Source organism: Adiantum capillus-veneris, chromosome 11 (assembly GCF_014529385.1).
Source record: "Adiantum capillus-veneris isolate H3 chromosome 11, ASM1452938v2, whole genome shotgun sequence".
In the NCBI taxonomy this organism is placed as follows: domain Eukaryota; kingdom Viridiplantae; phylum Streptophyta; class Polypodiopsida; order Polypodiales; family Pteridaceae; genus Adiantum; species Adiantum capillus-veneris.
In genome coordinates this window covers 93768092-93790133 of record NC_140941.1, presented here as the reverse complement: position 1 = coordinate 93790133, position 22042 = coordinate 93768092, and the positions used below count along the sequence as shown (strand labels likewise).

At 45.9% G+C, this 22042-nt stretch overlaps 1 protein-coding gene across 1 annotated transcript in view; it reads right to left on the bottom strand.

The window, feature by feature from the left end:
* Positions 1 to 253: 253 nt before the first annotated feature.
* The window catches only part of LOC147447664 (protein TIC 21, chloroplastic-like), a 74611-nt gene continuing 52822 nt past the window's right edge, over positions 254 to 22042 (bottom strand). Inside the window, exons 2-4 of the mRNA XM_086524379.1 lie at positions 1163 to 1420; positions 863 to 1066; positions 254 to 788 (exon numbers count right to left, since the gene is read on the bottom strand). Of these exons, the coding sequence (XP_086380505.1) occupies positions 678 to 788; positions 863 to 1066; positions 1163 to 1420 (573 nt within the window). The 3' untranslated portion in view covers positions 254 to 677. The remainder of the gene's footprint in view (positions 789 to 862; positions 1067 to 1162; positions 1421 to 22042) is intronic.

Genomic DNA, 22042 nt, shown 5'->3' with positions numbered 1-22042 from the left:
GCGTGCATGCGTGCGTGTGTGTGTGTGTGTGTGTGTGTGTGTGTGTGTGTGTGTGTGTGTGTGTGTGAGAGAGAGAGAGAGAGAGAGAGAGAGAGAGAGAGAGAGGTCTACGAGGCGAATATGTGCACATCATCATTGATATAAAATGGATCAAGATAATGCTTGCATCTCCTTGCCCTCCATTCCTAGTCTATGCTGCAACAAATGTATTCAATTCGTGATACGTGTTCAGACAGTAAGAACTTGCTATTAATTTGAACGCAACATCATCATTTTCCAATTTGACACATTGCTCCAACCTCAAAAGTTTAAAAACATCAGAATGCCTCGGTAATGTCAAAGCATAGAAAACTGGAGCCGAGAAACACTCTTACATGATTACATTTCAAAGCAAAACTTCTCAAAATGGGACATCCACACCTGCAAAACTCTGTAGTCATATGAAGACCAGCTATTTGACAACAAAATGGATTTTTTACTGCAGCAAATTCGAACTTGAGAAAGGAGTAAAGGTTATCCTGAATGCTCTCGTATGACTCTGAGCGGTTGCTGTCTTGTCACTCTGGCGAACGCAACTCATTTCCATTGCATGCTCTTGAACGCACAGAAGATAAACAACTTACATGATTCTACTTACAAAGAAAACTTGACAGGTTGCCCATGATGGCGAGAAGCTGTTAGGCAGGCTTTAGCACACTCTCGGGAGGTGGCGACTTATTTACAGCCCGAAGCAGTTCCAAGGAAGAGACCAGACCCAAGAAGTGTGACACCACTGTATTTGCTGACGCCTGTCAAGAAAACAACAACAATTGGTACATCTGTTCTCTATGGCAAATGGTCAGGCAAAAACAAGCAAACCAACCTGGACCAAGAAAACGTCCAATGCCAATACAGGGCTATAGCCAGCAGGCATTCCTTGGAAAGTAGGACCCGCTGTGGATAGAAGAGACTTCGCCACAAGCGCACCCACAGTAGCCTCCATGCCTAATAATGTCAGGCCCATCCCCAAAAAATTGATAATAACACCATTCTTCAGTTGATTCACCACATCTGCACGCGGAGGAGCCTGTTGCCCACATGTACAGCCCAGAAAATTCAGCCATTTTGTCGTCATAAACATTACTTTCGGGTCTCTGTAAAACATAGCAGAACATATACACACCTTGCTTAGCGCGTGTACAGTAGAGCGCAATTTATTCGACAAACGAATGTAGCCATATGCCCAGAACACAGAGATAAAGGCTGCTGTTATGCCTCCGGCTGTCAAATAGAAGGTTGCTTGAGCAGTAGGTGTTCCACTAATCACCACTGAAAATGCTAGTATCACGGCAGAAACAACTGTACAAACGAGTTGACCCCAGAAACTAAGCGTGCCCACACGTTTCATGTGGCGTCCAACAGTCTCCAAACGCTTTGAGACCTACAAAAAGCCAAGTATGAATACAATGGTGAGGCTTAAAAGCCCCTTGATCAAATAATAATGTAGACCCCAGTAGCACATAAAGCATGCCAATCAAGATTAAGTTCGAGCCAAGCTCAGACAAAACTTTGGGCATGTTATGCACTACCCATTGGCAACAGCATCAAGACACAATCAACAACAATATGAGTCGACAAGTCTGCACTTTAAAGCTAGCTCAAATGTCAAGAGACTACTCTAAATGGATCTCATCCTGACCACTTTTGCTTAATTTTTAACCACAACGATCGTGAGCTGGCCACAACATTTTCATCATCTCCTCTAACTTTTATGGTTGACTAGCAGGTGAACAGTTCCTTGTTGCAATGGCTTAGAGTACACTCAACCCTCCTCGCACACATGGCCCACCCTATACATGATTTTGCAAGCAGAGAAGCATCTTGAAGAGGGGAGAAAAAAAACATCCCACTTCCAAAGAGCCGATGCAAGCAGCAATTCCAAGGGATTTTGTGGAGCATTGTGATGCAATTTTCATAGCAGGCCTGTTTTAATGCAAGTTCAAAGACCAGTGTCTTGCAAATGCCAAAAAGACTTAGACAAATTATTAATGGAGTTGCTTGTCCATGCCAAGAAGCATTACTTTCTGGGGACTAGTGTTATGTCAAAACAAAATCAAACCTTTAGATACTTCTTCTGCACACAGCATATTGTCGCCCATGCAGATGAAATGGGCCAATTTGCCATCTCAGTTACACTAGAATTTTTGAAACGTGAAGGAAGAGATAATAGTGTTTCCCCAAACTTTGGAATATCACACACTACTCTAATTTTACCAGAGATATGTGTGCCGAGGATGAAGATTTTGCAGACACTTTGGGCTACTTACAGCAGTAGATACAAGAAAAATTCAAGAAACTTCCTTCGGCCTAACAAGGCAAAGGATAATGAAGCATGTCTGCATGAACGCCTAGCTCCTGAGAAGAGGGTAGTGAAATGACTCTGGACCCTGCGTCAATCGGTACATTTGATACTCATTTGTTTCTTTGTCTTTGGCTAACCTGTACTGAATTTATGGAAGGTTTCTCATGACTGACCTAGAAAGGTTGTACTAACCCTAGAGATTTACCATGATGCACCCACACTCTCAGAGCTGATGGAGTCCAGAGATCAGCGACGGCTGAGCAGCTTCCTGCTTGAAATATAGAAGAAAGCGTCACTCCTCTAATCACCCGGCCCACATGAATGAGCGCAAGGGGCTTCAAAGCTCGATTCTAGGCCTGCTTCGGAAAGACCTCTTTGTGTTGCTTGCCCAACTAACAAGCGTTGCAAACACCAGACTGAATGCAACAATGAGCAATCCCTCCACAAGAGACTCCCTGCTGTCCGTAGTTCAAGTGGCCAAATCTTGCATGCCACAATGAGAAGAACCCGCGATCCTTTTCCTTGAGCTCCTTCCTCTTCTCGATGGTTACGTTGGTGCAAAATTTCACCTCATGTCCCGGCACTCCAAGAAAGTGTGCCCTCACTTTGTCATGCCCCCCTTTCCGCGTGTAAGAGCATAGCTTGCATGCCCATGCACAAGAACCTCCCGCCGTTGACAAGGTGCCCTCCGAGGTCACTTCATCCCACCACGACCATCCCTTCGCCTTTTGAGTGTTGCCCGCATGAACAGAGGGGGTTGTACGAGAAGAAGAGGCCATGAATTATCCACCGTGAATGATAGAGAGCTTGATCTTTGAGGGTTTGAGAGAGAGAGAGAGAGAGAGAGAGAGAGAGAGGCTTGATTCCGTGAGAGCTTGAGAGAGAGGCTTCACCTCTTGAAAGTTGAGACCAACAGAGAGAGAGCTTGAGCCTTGAGGGTTAGCCCAAGAGCATAGATGTTGTCAAATTGTTGTAGGAACTCAATGCTTTCTTCCGATCTCACCCTGGAAAAAGTGAAAAATTTGACTGTCGTGCCGCCATCCTTGAAATCTTTCGGTTGGTTGGGCGCGTATCCCGGGTACGGATAATAAGGGTATACATATGGGCGTCAACCATTGTAGCCTGGTGGAGGTGGTGGGGGGGGAGGTGGGGGCAACGGCGGCGGCAAAGGCGATTGCACAGGATCAAGGTCACATGGCTGTACCATATTCCTGAAGACTCCCCCGATCGGAACAGACGACTGGGAAGGTTGCCGGTTGGACGCTCTCGTACTTTCTGGTGCCGGAGCAGGAGGTACCACCTAGGGCATCAAAGGGGGTAACATGTAATTAAAAAACTGTTGAAAACTTTGTAGCATCACAAGATTCTGTTGAGGATCCCACGAAAGAATGTCGCGAGGCTCGTCGAGGAGAAACTGCAAGTATTCTGCTAAATCCATGAACGCCATGTCTTGGGTTCCTTGTGGCTTATGCCTTCTAAGACAGAGCGGTGAAGACGAGAGCGCACCCGATGCGCCATGAAGTAAGGGTGAAAGTGGCTAAAAAGTTCAAGGTCGGGTGAAACCGGCCTGTTGAATCCAAAAAGGGCGATAGACTTTAGACTTAAACCTTATTTGCTTTCACCCATTTAATTTGTCGCCCACTTTACCTGTACTTTCAAGACACAACAAAGGGGAGAGGGATAGAGGCTGCTAGATTGCACCTGTATGAGTAGACCGACACCAGATTGGCCCCTAACGTAGGCGCCCCTTTCGGTATTTCTTTATTGTTTATAAGAGGGAATAAACGTTGTGGTTCCCTACGAGCTGCCCCGCACAAACTTGGCTGAATTCCAACTGTTCCGGCCCGATTTCGGCAACATAACTGTACTAGGATCCTTCACATTCAGTATTCCCACGCATTGAATGATTTTCCCGATGCATACGGGCACTTTGCAAAACCTGGCCAGAATCTACAGCACGCTGAATTCTCTGTTTTCAGCCCCGAAAATGCGCCACATCACCTGTACAGCGGTCCCATAGCGTCCCTGAACCTCCCGAGGGTATTAGGGATCGTTTAGGGCCAAAACCCTAAACCTGCAAAAATACACAGCAGGATGTAATTTACTGTTTCGGGCTCCGTTTCGCGTGCCGGTCGCATCCGTAGCAAGTCCTCGAGCTCCCGCACCTGTAGGACTACTTGCCCTTTGAATCAGACGAGATTTCTAGCGTGAAACCTCTCCGAATTCACCTATATCTGCGGGGGATTAGCCGCTAGCTAATCCATTACCTGTGCAAGAGGCTCTTGCCTCGGGAATCGCGCATGAACCCACACAATTGTACATTGGTCAATTGAAAATCCCACTAGTGGGGCATAACATACTGCCATAGGGGAGAGAGAGGGCAGTGCGTAGCGTGTAGGGCATCACTCCTGGCACCGCACTGTACATAGGAGGGAATGGAAGCACTCCATAGCTCTTAACCTGTGACCAAATCTGAAAATGAGCCTCCCAGCTTAAAATTCAGCACCACCTTCTCCTGCATGAGGAAAGTGCACCAGAATGTGCCACTTGGCGCATTTACAAGCAGTTTCCCGTTTCGGGGTTGCCGCCTAAAAATCTCCCAACCGGTTGCCCAGTTGACTTCATGGCAGAGTAAGAAAATGTTCTCCTTGTCATTCCGGAGGTAATGACGCAAACACATTTTCAAGTCCCAAAATAGCAGTTCCCTAAATTTTAGGAGATGCTGCCATTGTATCTTTCTAGGTCATCTGACCCCCTTTGTACATTGCAGCCACACCCAAAACTGAAATGTAGCCTCTATAGCAAAGGATTCCACTTTGACTAGTCAATGACCTCACTTTGGCTAACCATAGTCCTTGTCCAACCTTAGTGCTCTCTTGCCCTCAAGCCTGGACTCCCTCTGGACAGTTCCACACTAGCTATGCAATGCAGGGCAGTTAGATTTCCCGAGGGGTGTTTCCAAAAAGTGAAAGTAAATAAATAATAAGAAAGAAATCAACAAAAAGGATAGATAGTAGTCACACGCTGGTAACATACCCCCCTCTTGAAATCTCAAACGTCCTCGTTTGCATCTATGTCGTACATGCTCATAGTCAACACTGATGTATTCAACACCTGTCGACACATATACGACACATACATGCTCATTGTCAACCCTCATGTATTCATCACCTTGTCGACACATGTATTGCCTGCGTGTGAACCTTGTCCCAATGACATAGTGGTAGCTTCGCACTCTGCCATTGCTTTGAGTCACTAACAATCTGTACAGCTCTAACATTCATGTAACAGGTATTTCATTTGAGCTCACTTTAAATACCATGTACATCATTTGTTTCAGAAGCCATTGTCACACTGACAATCCATGTAGCTTTGAAACTCAAGGGGTCAAGGTAGGTTGCAAATCGAAGGCTTCAAGGTAAAGTGATAACACAGTCGGTGACTCTGCAAGTTCACCTTCTTCCATCCACTTAGCATCCATTGGTGGATAGTTTCTGAACTTCACCAAGTAACGCCTAGCAACCTTGCCTTTCACTTTCTTTCTTTATGTGCCAAAATCTGTTCCGGAACAAAGATCTCGTCAAGTTTCTCGACTTCCGGCTGATCTTCAGCTGGCATATCCTTTGGCACCTCACCCACATATGGTCTGAGAAGACTCACGTGAAACGCATTGTGAATCTTCCAACTCTCAGGCAATTTCAGCCTATATGCAACATCACTGATTATGTCGCACACTTGAAAAGGCCCATAGTAACGAACGCTGAGCTTTGGAAACAGTCTTTCCTTGCCCTTCATCTTCGTTAACCTTGCCTTTTCAAAGCGTAAAAGCACCCAATCACCAAGTGAATATACCACTTCACGACGGTGACGATCAGCTCCTTTCTTTTGCTTTGCCTGAGTCTTTTCTAAAGCCACTTTGACCTTCTTGTACATTTCATCCATGTCCTGAACATACCTATCTACTTCAAATATCTTGTCCTTTGTATGCAGTATGGGAGGAACTTTCTTGTCACCTTCAACTATCTCAAAAGGTGCCTTGCCAGTTGATGAATGCACTGTATTATTGTATGCATACTCCACCAATGGCAAATACTGCTCCCACTTTCCTTTATGCTCTGACACGTAGCACTTCAGCAGATCTAGGACAATAGAATTTGCCTCTTATGACTGCCCATCTGTTTGAGGATGAAATGACGAAGAGAATTTGAGCGTTGTGTCCATATTCTCAAACAAGTCTCTCCAGAACAAACTTGTCATGCGTGGATCACGGTCGCTAACAATCGACTGTGGCATGCCATGATACTTGAAAATATTGCTCATAAAGAAGCGTGCCATCTGATCTGGCTTTATCTTCTTCCTGACAGGAATAAAATGAGCCTGCTTGCTGAACCTGCAAATGATGGTCCAAATACCATCGTTTCCTGTCTGCGTTCTCGGAAGATCAAAGATAAAATCCATAGCAATACTTTCCCATGGTTTATCTGGAATAGGTAGTGGTTGCAATAACCCTGGTGCCTTTTGCCTGTCAAACTTGACGTTCTGGCAAATTAGGCATTCTCGCACAAAGGCATCCACATCTCTTGTCAATGTAGGCCAATAGAAGAATGTCTCAACCGCTTTAACTGTAGCATCGATGCCACGTAGCCCTGCATACGGTGGGACATGAGTCTGTTCTATAACTTTGCGTCGCAATGGCTTTGTGACACACAATCTGCCATGCATCATCATGAACCCATCTTTGAGAAGATAGTGTTCATGACGTTGTCCATCTATTAGTTGCTCGAAGACCCTTGCAAAATCTTTATCATTTGCATATTGTTCTATCATATCATCAAGTTCATGATGATAAGGAATTGACATAGCTGAAATTTGTGGCTTCCTTGACAAGGCATCAGCCACAACGTTCTTCTTGCCTTCCACATGCACAATCTGAAAGTGGAACATGGACAAGATATTTGCCCATCGCATATGCTTCTCAGATAACTTTGCCTGTGTCAAGAAGTATCGCAAGGTCTGATGGTCCGTTTGGACAACAAAGTCTGCACCTAGCAAGTAGTGTTTCCAACTTAAGAGAACATGAATCACGGCCTGCAGTTCTTTTTCATATACTTGCATAGTCTTTTCTGGCCCTTGCAAGATTCTACTCTCATAGGCTACTACCCTGCCATCTTGCATTAGCACTGCACCAATGCTACTACCACAGGCGTCACACTGGACCACAAATGACTTCCTAAGATCTGGCAACACAATGACTGGATCTGAAGTCATCTTTTCCTTTAAGAGATTAAAAGTTGAAATCTCTTTCTGTGTGCATCTAAAGGTGACTTCCTTCTTTTGAAGAGCATGTAAAGGTGAAGCAATCTCAGCAAAATTTCGGATAAACCTTCTGTAATAGGAGCATAGTCCCAAGAAACTTCGGACATCGTGCACCGTCTTCAAATCTGGCCATGACTTCATCGCTTCAACTTTTGCAGGATCCATTCTGACACCATCCTTTGAGATAATGTGTCCCAGAAAGTGAATCTCTTCCAAAAAAAACTCACTTTTCTTTGCATTGATGAGCAACCTATGACTACGTAGCTCTTTGAACACAATGGCCAAGTGATGCCTATGCTCCTCTTCATTCTTTGAGTAGACTATCATGTCATCAAAGAATGTACCAACAAACTGCTGGTGTGGATGGAAAATTCTGTCCATCATCCGATTGAACGTAGCAGTAGCATTTGTGAGACCAAAGGGCATCACTAAAACTTCGTAAAGGCCAAACGTTGTTCTAAAAGCAGTGTTGTGCACATCCTCTGATCTAATGCGGATCTGATGGTACCCACTCTTTATATCTATCCTGCTAAACATAGCTGCTGCTCCTAATTTGTCCAGAATATCATCAATTCTAGGTATAGGGAACCTATTCTTGATGGTATTCTTGTTCAGTGCACGGTAGTCGATGCACATACGCCATGAGCCATCCTTTTTCTGCACCAACAACATTGGAGAACAGAACGGAGATGAACTGGGCTGAATCAGCCCCTTTTCTAACAGCTCCTGTACTTGGCCCATTATCTCTTTCTGCTGAGCCGCACTAACCCTGTACGGAGCCTTATTTGGTGGGCTATTTCCTGGCACCAAATCTATCGCATGGTCCTCGGGTCTCTCTGGCGGTAATTGAGACGGTAATGAATCGGAAAAACAGTCACTATACTGTTGTAAAAACATTGACCTTTCTTTATCTAGCACAGATAAATTTGATTCATCACAATCTGACACTTCACGTGCAAAAACCAAGTACGCAGAAAGATGCTTTTTTATTACAGAAGTAATAGCAGAAGCTGATACAATGGGAATAGACTCCCCTTTAAGCTTTACATCCAGAATGTGAGTCTTACCCCTGCTCTGTACAGTGATCTTTTTGTTGTAGGCATCCATGATTCCCTGTACACGAAACAACCAAGGAATACCTAACAACATATCACATCCGTCCAGTGGCATGATGATATCACATCCGTTTAGTGGCATGATGTAAAATTCTTCAGCGTCTACATAGGACTGGATATGTAGGCGCAACTTTCCGATGATGATTGTCACAGCCTCTGTATGGCCAGGACATGCCAAACCTGCCTCTGCTACATACCCCATCTCTTCAGGTCTGATTCCCAACTTTGAAGCCAATTCTGGGGAAATGAAGTTGGCTTTGGCACCTGGATCAAAGAAGATAAGCACTGTTTGATCCCTGACCTTTCCCCATGCTCTGCAAAGCTCACTTGCATCTGAATTTGGCTCGTCGCCCATCATATCTAGCACTAGACCAGCCATGGACTTCTTTCCTTTCCTGTCCTCCTTGTCTTCAGAATCAGCTGGCCTTTTCTTTGTAGGACAGTTGTAAGCAATGTGGCCAGGCTGCTCACATATAAAGCATTTGTTCTCTGTCCTCAGGACCTTCTTTTGCTCTTCTGACTTGCGAGGAAAACGTCTTTCCATTTCTTTGCTGGTCCCTTTTCTGATTCAGCCGTAGCTTTATCTTTCCCTGCGTTGGCTGACTCCTGAGTCCCTTTAGGAGCCTCATTGGGAACGTGCTTCTTGGCTGAATTTTTCTTGCCTGGTCCTGCCTTGACGCCAGTGTTAAATTCACAATCTTCTCCCTTGAGCAAACCATTGCCAGTGTTTGCTACCTCAATGAGCTGCGTCAAAGTAGTGACTTTGGTCTTCGTGCAGTACTTTCTCAATCCTTTGGGTAGGCCACAACAGTATTTTTCAATCTGTTCTGTCAATGGCACAAACCTATAGGAAGTTACTGGAGAGTTGAGAGCAAGGCTTGAGAGTTGAGAGCAAGCTAGGGAGAATGAGCTTGGCTTGAGAGTTGAGAGCAAGGCTCAAGCAAGGGAGAATGGGCCTTGAGGCTTGATGAGTGTGTGAAGAATGGGGGAGGAGGGGGGCATTATATACTTTTTTCACTGCTGAAAATGGCCGTTGGCTGCCCAACAGTCATTTTTTTAAATTTCAAAAACTGCCGTTGGGGCCGTTCCTTCTGTTCCGGCCCGTTCCAGTCCGTTCCGGTGACAGCTTTCAGCCGGAACACCGTTCCGTTCCGACGCGTTCCAAAAACCTCCAGCCGGCCGGAACGCCGTTCCGGCGTTCCAAGGCCCTAAAATGCCGTTCCCCGGTAACTCTGACTGGAACTAGAGCTTTGCAAACATCCGATTGTAGTCATCCAGATTCTTGCAAGTAGCAGCATTAAGCTGGTGCTATTCTGTCATGACATCTGAGTCATCAAATAACCATGTTGCTGCAAAAATCTGCTTGAAGTAAATTCATGTGGACGGAGCTTGCCCTTGAAGCAATAAAGTTGTCCACCATTGTCCCGCATTCCCTGTCAAGAAAGTGGCTGCCTTGCGGACCTTTGAAGCCTCTGTAAAGTTTCCCGCTGCAGAGGCCTTGTCAAACTGCTGGAGGAATGAGAGAGCCTTCTTCCTGTCATCAAACCCTGTAAAGGTCGTGAAAGTCACACCTTTGCCACCTTCTTTGTACGGAGTTGGCCTCTCCAGCGGCGTTAAATTGTCATATGGAAGTGAGTGAAACATGGGAACACTATTAGGGTTCATTTGTGTTCCTTGACCGCAATTAAGTTGACCTGGAAATGCCATATTTGGCTGCTGATTTGTAATTCCAGCCATACCAAAATTTGCCTGTGGCATCCCAAATTGGCCCTGAGTGCTTTGAAACCCTGGTAGCATGCCCGTGACACCACACATGGGGTTAGGCATCATCGTTTGAGCACCCCCGAACACTGTTCCTGGCGTGTAAAACTGATTTCCAGGTGCATGACCAGCCATGCTCTCGAATACGGATCCACCTCCAAAATAGCCAAGGTGTACTGAAGGTGGTGGGAAGACCTGTTGCATAGCCTGTAGGTTGCTTCTCTGCCCATTAGAACCAGCTATAGGCTGTTGAAAGGTGGCTGGCTGAACTGGTACAGCTTGAAAGACTGGCATCTCAGCCACCTGTTCTTGCACCTTAGGCAGAGGTTGTGGAGACTGCATGTTCTCCGTCAAGTGTACAGCTGTTTCCATTGACTCTGCAGTATGAATCAGCTGTGCTCGAGCCTTAACAGGCTTTTGAATATGATCCAGTGACCCAACTTGCTGAGACGGAAGAGGAGGTTGCAGAAAGGCCAAAAACCTCAGGTTCTGCATTACTTGTGTGAACAAAGCCACAACAGTAGCCAACTGGGTCCTGAATATATCATCATCCGTCTGTGGTGGTCTTGAAGACTCACCCACTTCATGTGTCTCTTGACCTTGTGAAGAGGAAACCTCTTCAGTCACATCATCTGGTCTGTCAGCCATAATTGCAATTCCTTGTGTCTGGTCTATGATCCCTTGTGTCTTCAAGCCCAAACTGACCAAGGCTCACTTCTATGGGAAAAAGTGATTTAATCCCGGGGATGGAACCATGAAACCGGCCTGTTCAATCCAAAAAGGGCGGTAGACTTTAGACTTAAACCTTATTTGCTTTCACCCATTTAATTTGTCGCCCACTTTACCTGTACTTTACGACACAACAAAGGGGAGAGGGATACAGGCTGCTAGATTGCACCTGTATGAGTAGACCGACACCAGATTGGCCCCTAACTTAGGGGCCCCTTTCAGTATTTCTTTATTGTTTAAAAGAGGGAATAAACGTTGTGGTTCCCTACGAGCTGCCCCGCACAAACTTGGCTGAATTCCAACTGTTCCGGCCCGATTTCGGTAGCATAACTGTACTAGGATCCTTCACAGTCAGTATTCCCACGCATTGAATGATTTTCCCGATGCATACGGGCACTTTGCAAAACCTGGCGAGAATCTACAGCACGCTGAATTCTCTGTTTTCAGCCCCGAAAATGCGCCAGATCACCTGTACAGCCATCCCCTCGCGTCCCCGAACCTCCCGGGGGTATTAGGGATCGTTTAGGGCCAAAACCCTAAACCTGCAAAAATACACAGCAGGCTGTAATTTACTGTTTCGGGTTCCGTTTCGCGTGCCGGTCGCATCCGTAGCAAGTCCTCGAGCTCCCGCACCTGTAGGGCTACTTGCCCTTTGAATCGGACGAGATTTCTGGCGTGAAACCTCTCCAAATTCACCTGTACCTGCGGGGGATTAGCCGCTAGCTAATCCAGTACCTATGCAAGAGGCTCTTGCCTCGGCAATCGCGCATGAACCCACACAACTGTACATTGGTCAATTGAAAATCCCACTAGTGGGGCATAACATACTGCCATAGGGTAGAGAGAGGGCAGTGCGTAGCGTGCAGGGCATCACTCTTGGCACCGCACTGTACATAGGAGGGAAAGGAAGCACTCCATAGCTCTTAACCTGTGACCAAATCTGAAAATGAACCTCTCCCAGCTTAAAATTCAGCGCCACCTTCTCCTGCATGAGGAAAGTGCACCAGAATGTGCCACTTGGCGCATTTACAAGCAGTTTCCCGTTTCGGGGTTGCCGCCTAAAAATCTCCCAACCGGTTGCCCAGTTGACTTCACGGCAGAGTAAGAAAATGTTCTCCTTGTCATTCCAAAGGTAATGACGCAAACACATTTTCAGGTCCCAAAATAGCAATTCCCTAAATTTTAGGAGATGATGCCAGTGTATCTTTCTAGGTCATCTGACCCCCTTTGTACACTGCAGCCACACCCAGAACTGAAATGTAGCCTCTGTAGCAAAGGATTCCACTTTGGCTAGTCAATGACCCCACTTTGGCTAACCATAGTTCTTATCTAACCTTAGTGCTCTCTTGCCCTCAGGCCTGGACTCCCTCTGGACAGTTCCACACTAGCTATGCAATGCAAGGCAGTTAGATTTCCCGAGGGGTGTTTCCAAAAAGTGAAAGTAAATAAATAATAAGAAAGAAATCAACAAAAAGGATAGATAGTAGTCACACGTTGGTGACATCGGGACACGAAGATTCTTCACATAGAATTCCAGTAAGTGCCAGTCTGCTCTTTGGTAGGGCCGGTATGCTTTGATACCATTGTCACGAGACGCGCACCATGTGCCAGTAGAAAAGAACAAACTGAAGAAACTTTTAGCAATTCAATAACAACTGAACTAAAAGAGAGAGAGCACACGCGACATGGAGCGGTGGAATTCCACCCCAGCTTACGCGAAGATCTGCAAAAACGCTGAGGTTGATCTGCAAACCAAAAACGCTAGGGGCTGAAATCTGTCTTTGCTGAGAAAACTGCTAACACTAGGGCTGATCTATTGTCGCTGGGGAATCTGCTATCGCTAAGGCTGATCTGCTGTCATGTGACACATCGAACCCTATGTGTCCGTGGACAAGCTACAGCATGATCAGGGTTCAATCAGTCTAGTCAGTCTAGATTAGAAGTGATCTGGCACTTTTGTGAGTCTATTCGTAGACCGTGCATGCCCAATCACTTAGTGTAGAGGATATGTGGTTGCACACAGCATGATCATAAGCATTCCCATCATAATCCATCAGATTCCATCAGGGGAATTTTCCAGTGCATTTAGCCTATTTTACCTATTTTTGACATTTTTCACTTGATATTTTTAAGTGACTTTTGTTGAAAAGTAGGTAGGGCAATTTTGCTAAGTTTGTATATACGCAAACTAGAGCTAGTACTATTTGGTAGAAGAGGCAACAGGAGCCAAGCTCAGCAGGCAACTCCTCAACAAGAACTTGGTGGATTCCCTCTAAGCAAAGAAGAACCATCCCCCTAGCCTAGCGTTTTCTTTCCACAAGCATCCCTAGCGTTTTGGATCATCTTCGCCGTCGCTCCAAGCCATTGGCGTTTTCAGCAAGAAGACCATCGCCACAGTACCCCCATCAGCCAACGTTTTTGAAGACCTTCCCTAGCGTTTTTGGAAACACATCATTCTAGCGTTTTGGCATGTCCCAGCGATTGCAGATTTGCAACAATTATGACCTCAGCCTGTAGCGTTTTTCAGCAATGAAGTACTTGCAGATTCAGCCCTAAAAGAAGTAGCAGATTCAGCCCGGAAAGGCCATCAGTTTTCAGCCTTAAGAACCTCAGTTTTCAGCCCTAAACCTGCAGATTTTCAGTGACAAAGACCCTCAGAAACAAGTCCCAAAATCAGTGTTTTTGGACTAGCCGCAGATTTCAGTCCATAGCATTTTTGGACAGCAGATACAAGATTGCAGATTTCAGCCCTTAGGTCGGTCTCGTCATCACCGTCGTCATCGCCGACATAGCCTAGACTTGCATCAATCACATGCATTCAGTTTGTACCAGTTTGTGCAATCATAAGTAGACTACTCTCGCCGACGAGAGTGGGGCCTTCGGAGGAGGGTTTTACAACGTCTCTGGTGTCGTATCTCTCTTCTCTCTCTATCTCTCAATCTCATACGCTTGCACGCGCAGTGTCCATTCACTTTGTTTGTGATCATAGCACTCTCTCATTAAGAACGGAAGGCTCTACCTTCCATAAGGACAAAAGGAACCTTGACCACAGTTCGGAGCACTCATCTTGAGCAAAGCGCAACATTCATTCCGCTGCACCTTACATCTGTTGTGTCTTGTGGTCGCCGAGGCTACTCTGCAAAGCAAAAACCCCAAGGCTGGTCTTGATCCAAAAAACGCCAGGTCTTTGCTTCTGATGCAAAAACGCTAGGCCTACTCGGGGTCCTACTGAGAAGGTGCCTGTTGAACCAAGTTCCTGCTGCCTCTTTTGCCAAAAAGTGCTAGCGCTAGGTTTCTATTTATACAACTTAGCAAAGTTGCCCTACCTACTTTCCAACAAAAGTCACTTAAAAACAATAAGTGAAAAATGTCAAAAATAGGGAAAATAGGTCTATGCACTGTAAAATGCTCTTGATGGGTTCTGACTGTAATCTGATTATCATGCTGTGTGCAACTAGAGGATATGCATCTAATCTAAGCGCCTAGACATGCGCTGTCTGCGAACAGACTCACAAAAGTGCCAGATCACTTCTTATTCTAGACTGAATCTACTGAATTGAACCTTGGTCATGCTGTACCTTGTCCACGGACACATAGGGTTGGATGTGTCACGTTACATCCCCTCCTTTTCAAAGTGAGGTGCCGGTACCGAACTGTATGGCGTCGATGGAGATTGCCAATAGCATCTGGAATCCTAGAAAGGACTCTTCGCTGGCCCACTCTGGTGTGTGGGTCGTGCGATCCTTAAACTTCAGAAAGGTCTGCAACGCTTGCTTCTCTAAGCCGCGCCGAAATCGACACAAAGTCTTATGTGGCTCCTTCAATGCTTCAACTTCGTCTAGAGTCATGCGTCTACCTTCTTCAAGAATCTCTGAGGCTGAAAATTCCTGAAACCACTTCCAACACAAAAACATGAACATACCCATTCCATGTAAAGTGAGTGGAGAAAATCTCGTCTTCTCTAAAGACTGTGCATGCAATGTAGATGAACAAATAGACGGAGTGCCAACCCATTCACCACACACGCAAACAATGAGATCGAATCTTGTGTTTTTGATCCAAATCAATCAACTGTGGCAAAACACAATGGAAATGCCGATGCTTGATGTTCAATCTTTCTTGTGCTCTTTCGGATACTGTGTCATGCCAAGGAAGAGACATGGAATGTAAATTCCTTGAATGCATACTTTTCAACTTTTCATGAGAAATCCGCATACATCCGTGCTCATTCATGAGCGAATCGTGCTCAACGTACAATATGGCATGCCTATGAAAAGGGATCACATAAAGACGCTGACTCAAATACAGGAAACGATCACGAATAAAACACTCGATCAATGCGTGCTGACTAATCATGCGAACACATAATACTTCTTGTGAGGGTTCCTTGGACCTAGACTCGAAAGCCAAGCTCGGTTCTTCCTGAGGGGGTTCTTGGGACCTAGGATCGAGAGCCAAGACTGGTTCTTCCTGAGGGGGTTCTTTGAACCTTGACTCGAGAGCCAAGATCGGTTCTTCGTGGTTGATCGAATCTGCAATGAGGTTAGCTTCACTAGAAACGGTATCAACTACCCCATCATTCTTGTGAACAATCACATCGTGGTCATACAAACCATCATGTTCGTGAGAAATCACATCTTGGTCATGCAAATCATCATGCTTGTCATTGTCATCCAAATCATCATGCTTGTCATTGTCATGCAATTCTTCATGCTTATCATCATGCAAATCCTATGTGTCATGCTTTGGAGAAGAAGAGACTGAGAGAGTCTCCTTTTACCGAATCTCTTGCATCTGTGTCTGCACTTGAGAAAAGAGTCGCAACATCTCTTGCATTCTTGCTTTGTTCTCGCGATCAAATTCTGCTGGTCTTGCTTTAATATCGCAATCAAATTTTGCTTCTCTTGCTTTGGCTTCCGAGCGCGCTTGCTCGCTCTCACGCGCTATGACTGCCATTCTTTCTTGGTACTTACGATCTATGGTTGTCATTATTTCGTCGCTTTCTAACTTCCTGTCCATCATCCTCTTGTCGAAAGCCTCCATGGGAGTTAGTGCAATCCTTGGCGTAGATGGGGAAGGGGGAGGGTCGGAAAAACCTCCTGGTGGGGAAAATTCTTCTTCGCCTCTCTCATGCTCATCACCTCCAAGCGAAGTATCCACTCCGCTTCGAGTGATGACCATCCATTGAAGTCTTGGGTTCTTGTGGGTTCTTGTGGTCTTGGGTTTTAAGTTCACAAGGAACTTGGGTTTTTGGGATTCTTGGGTTCTTAAGTTCACGAGGAACTTGGGTTCTTGGGGTTCTTGGTTCTTTTCTTGAGTTCTTGAGGTTCTTCCTTCGCTTGCAATCTCTGTTAGAGAAGGATCTTCTCTTCACCTGAGCTCTGCTCTTTTCCGCGAGTGCACCCCTTGGCGGCCTTGCGCTCACACCAAGGTTGCTTTTTCCCACCTCACGTCGATTGGCCGGCCGTTCAGTGCACGGTCCGCTCTCAATGAGTGAAAAGAGGCACAAGGGGAGGCTGGACAAGCCATTCTTTCTTGGGTTTCCTGTCACTCGTCAAAAACACGATTACGAATCAACATGCCCAAGATGACTTGGGTTACGTGCGACCGCAACAAGCAAAAAAAATTCTTGTGGTTCTTTCCTTGAGTGATACAGAACACTGCCAAAGCTCTGATACCAATGTAAGGTGCAGCAGAAGTGAATCTTGAACTTTGCTCAAGATGGGTGCTCCGAACTGTGCTCAAGGTTTCCTTTTACTTACGAAAGGGAGAGCCTTCCGTTCCTTTAGTTAGAGAGTGCAATAGACACAAAGTGGTGAACACTGTGAATGAAGGTGCATGAGACTGAGAGATAGAGAGAGAAGAATACGACACCAGAATGTTGTCAAACCCTCCTCCGAAGGCCCCACTCTCTATGGCGAGAGCGGTCTACTATTGATTGCACAAATCTCTACAATGCTTTGAACTTGCCAACGATGTCGACGACGACGAGGACGACGACGAGACGGGCTGAAATCTGAAAACGCTGAGGACTGAAATCTGCAAATCTTTATCTGCTGAATTCTGACTCTATGTCAGTGACGACAGTGATGACGACGATGCAACGACGACACACTGAAAACGCAGATGCTGAAATCTGCGTTTTCCGGGCTGAATCTACAAACTTCGTGGGATCTAACCGTGCGGCGAGGATCTGCTGCGGGAAGGTGAGATCTGCGAGGTTTGGGGGTTTGACTGTGGAAACTAACTGCTGAAAACTGAAAACGCTGAGTCTAGGGCTGATTCCGTCGCGAAGATCTGCAAAAACGCTGAGGTTGATCTGCAAACCAAAAACACTAGGGGCTGAAATCAGTCTTTGATGAGGAAACTGCTAACGCTAGGGCTGACCTGCTGTCGCTGGGGAAATCTGCTATCGCTAGGGCTGATCTGCTATGTCTTGTGGTCAAGGGGCTGCTCTGCAATGCAAAAACGCCAAGGCTGGTCTTGATCCAAAAAAGGCCAGGTCTTTGCTTATAATGCAAAAACGCTAGGCCTACTGGGGGGTCCTTGCTGAGAAGGTGCCTGTTGAAGTGAGTTCCTACTGCCTCTTCTGCCAGAAAGTGCTAGCGCTAGGTTTCTATTTATACAACTTAGCAAAGTTACCCTACATACTTTCCAACAAAAGTCACTTAAAAATAATAAGTGAAAAATGTCAAAAATAGGGAAAATAGGTCTATGCATTGTAAAAATGCTCCTGATGGGTTCTGACTGTAATCTAATGATCATGCTGTGTGCAACCAGAGGATATGCATTTAATCTAAGCGCCTGGACATGCACGGTCTGCGAACAGACTCACAAAAGTGCCAAATCACTTCCTATTCTAGACTGACTTGACTAAATTGAACCCTGGTCATATTGTAGCTTGTCCACGGACACATAGGGTTGGATGTGTCACATGACAGACGAAAGGACCATTCGTTTTATTAAAAAAGGAAGCACTTTTACAGCAAAGTCCAAGATGGGAACCACGTGCCAATAGAATAAAACATACTTTTAGCACTTCAATAACAACTGAACTAAAAGAGAGAGACGACACGCGACACGGAGTGGCGGAATTCCACCCCAGAGAGTATTGGCCCCAAACCTTGGAGCCCCTTTCGGTATTTCTTTATATTGCATCAACACAATACAGCCAGTACTTTAGACTCTGCACCTTCTCCAGGAAGCATGCCAGAGAATGAGCCCTTAGCTCATATTTAAAGGCCCTAGGCCCCAAAAGCAATTTACAGTGAAAAGCCTTCAAACTCAAAAGGCAAGCGTAACTTACGGAAATCCATACAGTTGCCACGTCATCAGCCAATGCAAAACGCGGAAATCCGTACAGCTTGCCACGTCATCATGTCAGCGCAATTTTTGGGTTTTGATCGTACAGTTGCCACGTCATCAATATTGACGCGAATCTTTCTCTGTGTGTGTGGGTCCTACTTTATTTTAATTCTTTATATCTCTTGGGGCTCCATCGGACGGGGTCCTCATAAGTTGGTAGCACTTCTTCTTCTGTTACTTGTTCTTCTTAGGGTTTAGGCCCCTCGGCCGACATATGCAAGTTGGCTCTCTTCTTTAAGGCTTTGACACGTCAACAATTTGTGACATCTCCCCTTCTTGAAAGAGAGTAATCGTCCGCGATTACAACATATCTGCAAAACAACTCAAGTTAGCTCAAAAATTTCAGAGGGTCATTCCGAGGGACAATCAATTTGCTCTTTTTGTTAAGGAGTTAGCTTCTCCTTCCGTCCAGATCGGAACTCTTGATATTCCGGCGTAGTAAAATTAGCCATCACTGAAACCGGCCTGTTCAATCCAAAAAGGGCGGTAGACTTTACTTCAAACCTTGATTTAGCTTTCACCCATTATTAGTCGTCTATTATGCCTGCGCTATAGTGACACAAGAGAGGGGAATGGGATACAGATGCTAGAATGCACCTGTATGAGAAGACCGACACTAGATTGGCCCCTAACTTAGGCGTCCCTTTAGGTATTTCTTTATTGTTCAAAAGAGGGAATAAACGCTGTGGTTCCCTACAAGCTGCCCCACACAAACTCGGCTGAATTTCCAATGTTCCAACCTGATTTCGGCAACATAACTTTACTAGGACACTTCACAGTCAGTATTCCCACTCATTGACTGACTTTCCCGACGCATACGGGCACTTTGCAAAACCTGGCGAGAATCTGCAGCACGCTGAATTCTCTGTTTTCAGCCCCGAAAATGCGCCAGATCACCTGTACAGCGGTCCCCTCGCGTCCCCGAACCTCCTGGGGGTATTAGGGTCCGTTTAGGGCCAAAACCCTAAACCTGCAAAAATACACAGCAGGCTGTAATTTACTGTTTCAGGCTCTGTTTCGCGTGCCGGTCGCATCCGTAGCAAGTCCTCGAGCTCCCGCACCTGTAGGGCTACTTGCCCTTTGAATCGGACAAGATTTCGAGCGTGAAACCTCTCCGAACCACCTGTACCTGCGGGGAATTAGCCGCTAGCTAATCCAGTACCTGTGCGAGAGGCTCTTGCCTCATCAATCGCGCATGAACCCACACAACTGTACATTGGTCAAATGAAGAGCCCACTAGTGGGGCATAACATACTGCCAAAGGGGAAAGAGAGAGCAGTGCATAGCGTGCAGGGCATCACTCCTGGCACCGCACTGTACATAGGAGGGAAAGCAAGCACTCCATAGCTCTTAACCTGTGACGGGCTGAAAATGAGCCCTTCTCCTCTCTAAAATCAGCGCCCCCTTCTCTTGCATGAGGAAAGTGCACCAGAAGGTGCCACTTGGCACATTTATAAGCATTTTCCCGTTTCGGGGTTGCCGCCTAAAAATCTCCCAACCGGTTGCCCAGTTGACTTCACGGCAGAGTAAGAAAATGTTCTCCTTGTCATTCCGGAGGTAATGACGCAAACACATTTTCAGGTCCCAAAATAGCAGTTCCCTAAATTTTATGAGATACTGCCATTGTATCTTTCTAGGTCATACGACCCTCTTTGTACACTGCGGCCACATCCAGAACTGAAATGTAGCCTCTGTAGCAAAGGATTCCACTTTGGCTAGTCAATGACCCCACTTTGGCTAACCATAGTCCTTGTCCAACCTTAGTGCTCTCTTGCCCTCAGGCCTGGACTCCCTCTGGACAGTTCCACACTAGCTATGCAATGCAGGGCAGTAAGATTTCCCGAGGGGTGTTTCCAAAAAGTGAAAGTAAATAGATAATAAGAAAGAAATCAACAAAAAGGATAGATAGTAGTCACACGCTGGTGACAAGCACACCCAGACCGTACTGATCTTCCACGGGTGTCTTGATGCACTAAAATTACATGCCAAGGCAATCTCATCCAATTAGGAATATTCAATGGTTGGCACATCACAATGCAACACAAATGCTCACATATGCATGTTACAAAACATAGAAACATAAAGCCGCCGATGAACACTCCTCCCGCATAACCTAACAGGGTCCGGGCCGGGAGATATTCAACAACTCCCTCATCACTCCTCCCGCATAACCTAAAAAGGTCCGGGCCGGGAGATATAGAGGCCTTTTACAACCAAACGCCCCCCAGACCACAGTCTGCGTCGTTTGGAGGTGCTGAGAGTAACCACTGCTCAGACTTCTTAATACTCCGTACGCATAACCATCCAGGTCCGTGCCGGGAGTCACAACAACACTTTTCAATCATCATTTCTCACTACTCCACCCGGGAGTAAAATCACCAATCATTGAAACCAATATTAAAACCAGAGTCAAATATTTCAAGTCGGCACCAAAACAAGTTCAAAACAGATACCGTCCATTTCAAACAAATTTTCAAACAATACTTTCTAGCTATAAAGAAAAACAAGTAGAGAGAGTTCATTCGAGGTTTTGTTCGGACAACCAAACTTTGAGACGACTGGCTTGTCCTTCTGCATCACGGTGATGGTTCGTTTCCGAACTTGGAGAGTCGTAGCATTCTTGTCGTGCCAAGGCATGCCCAAGAGAACGTTGCAATTGCCCAACTTCATGATGTGAAAATCAGCTTTTCCATGATAATCTTGAATAGTCACTGGAAGAGCATCAATGAGCGGAACCACTTTCTGAGTTTGCCCCGTGGCTAGCTCAGCTTCAATTTCTCCACCCTCTGCATCATAATCAAAGTGCGTCTGGTTTAAGAATTCTGGATGGATGAAGTTCTTTGTAGCTCTGGGGTCAAAGAAAATAAGGGCTTTGAAGCCATTGACTTTGCCATATGCTCGACACAATTCATTTGTACTCTCAAGGCGTATGCCATAAATATCAGGAACTAGTCCAATAGCGGGTCTAGCTCTCTTAGCAGGAGGTGGGGTTGGGGTTCTGTCGACTGTTACGGGCATCGGCTCCTCTGGTCTATCAGTGCGTTTGGGACAATTAGAATGATTATGCCCTGTTTGAAAGCATCCAAAGCATCGGTCTTCTTGTTGTAAGGTCTCTCTTTGTTGAGGCGTCAAACGAGGCCTTTGCGGTTGATTTTCACGAGACTCTCGAGAATTTGTTCGTTGTTGCCGAGAGTTGTGATTAGTGGCCGGAGATTCTTCTGTGGTAAACTCTAGCTTTCCCTTCATCAGTTTGTAGCCAACCGTGGCATGGTCCATAAGTTCTTGCATGGTGAAACTTGCTTGGATAGACAATATTCCTGCAATGGTGTTGGTAGTCCAATGGTGTATCGCTCGCGTTGGGCCTCCAAGAGAACAGATCTAAAGAAGGATACCGGAAGGTACATATCGAGAAACC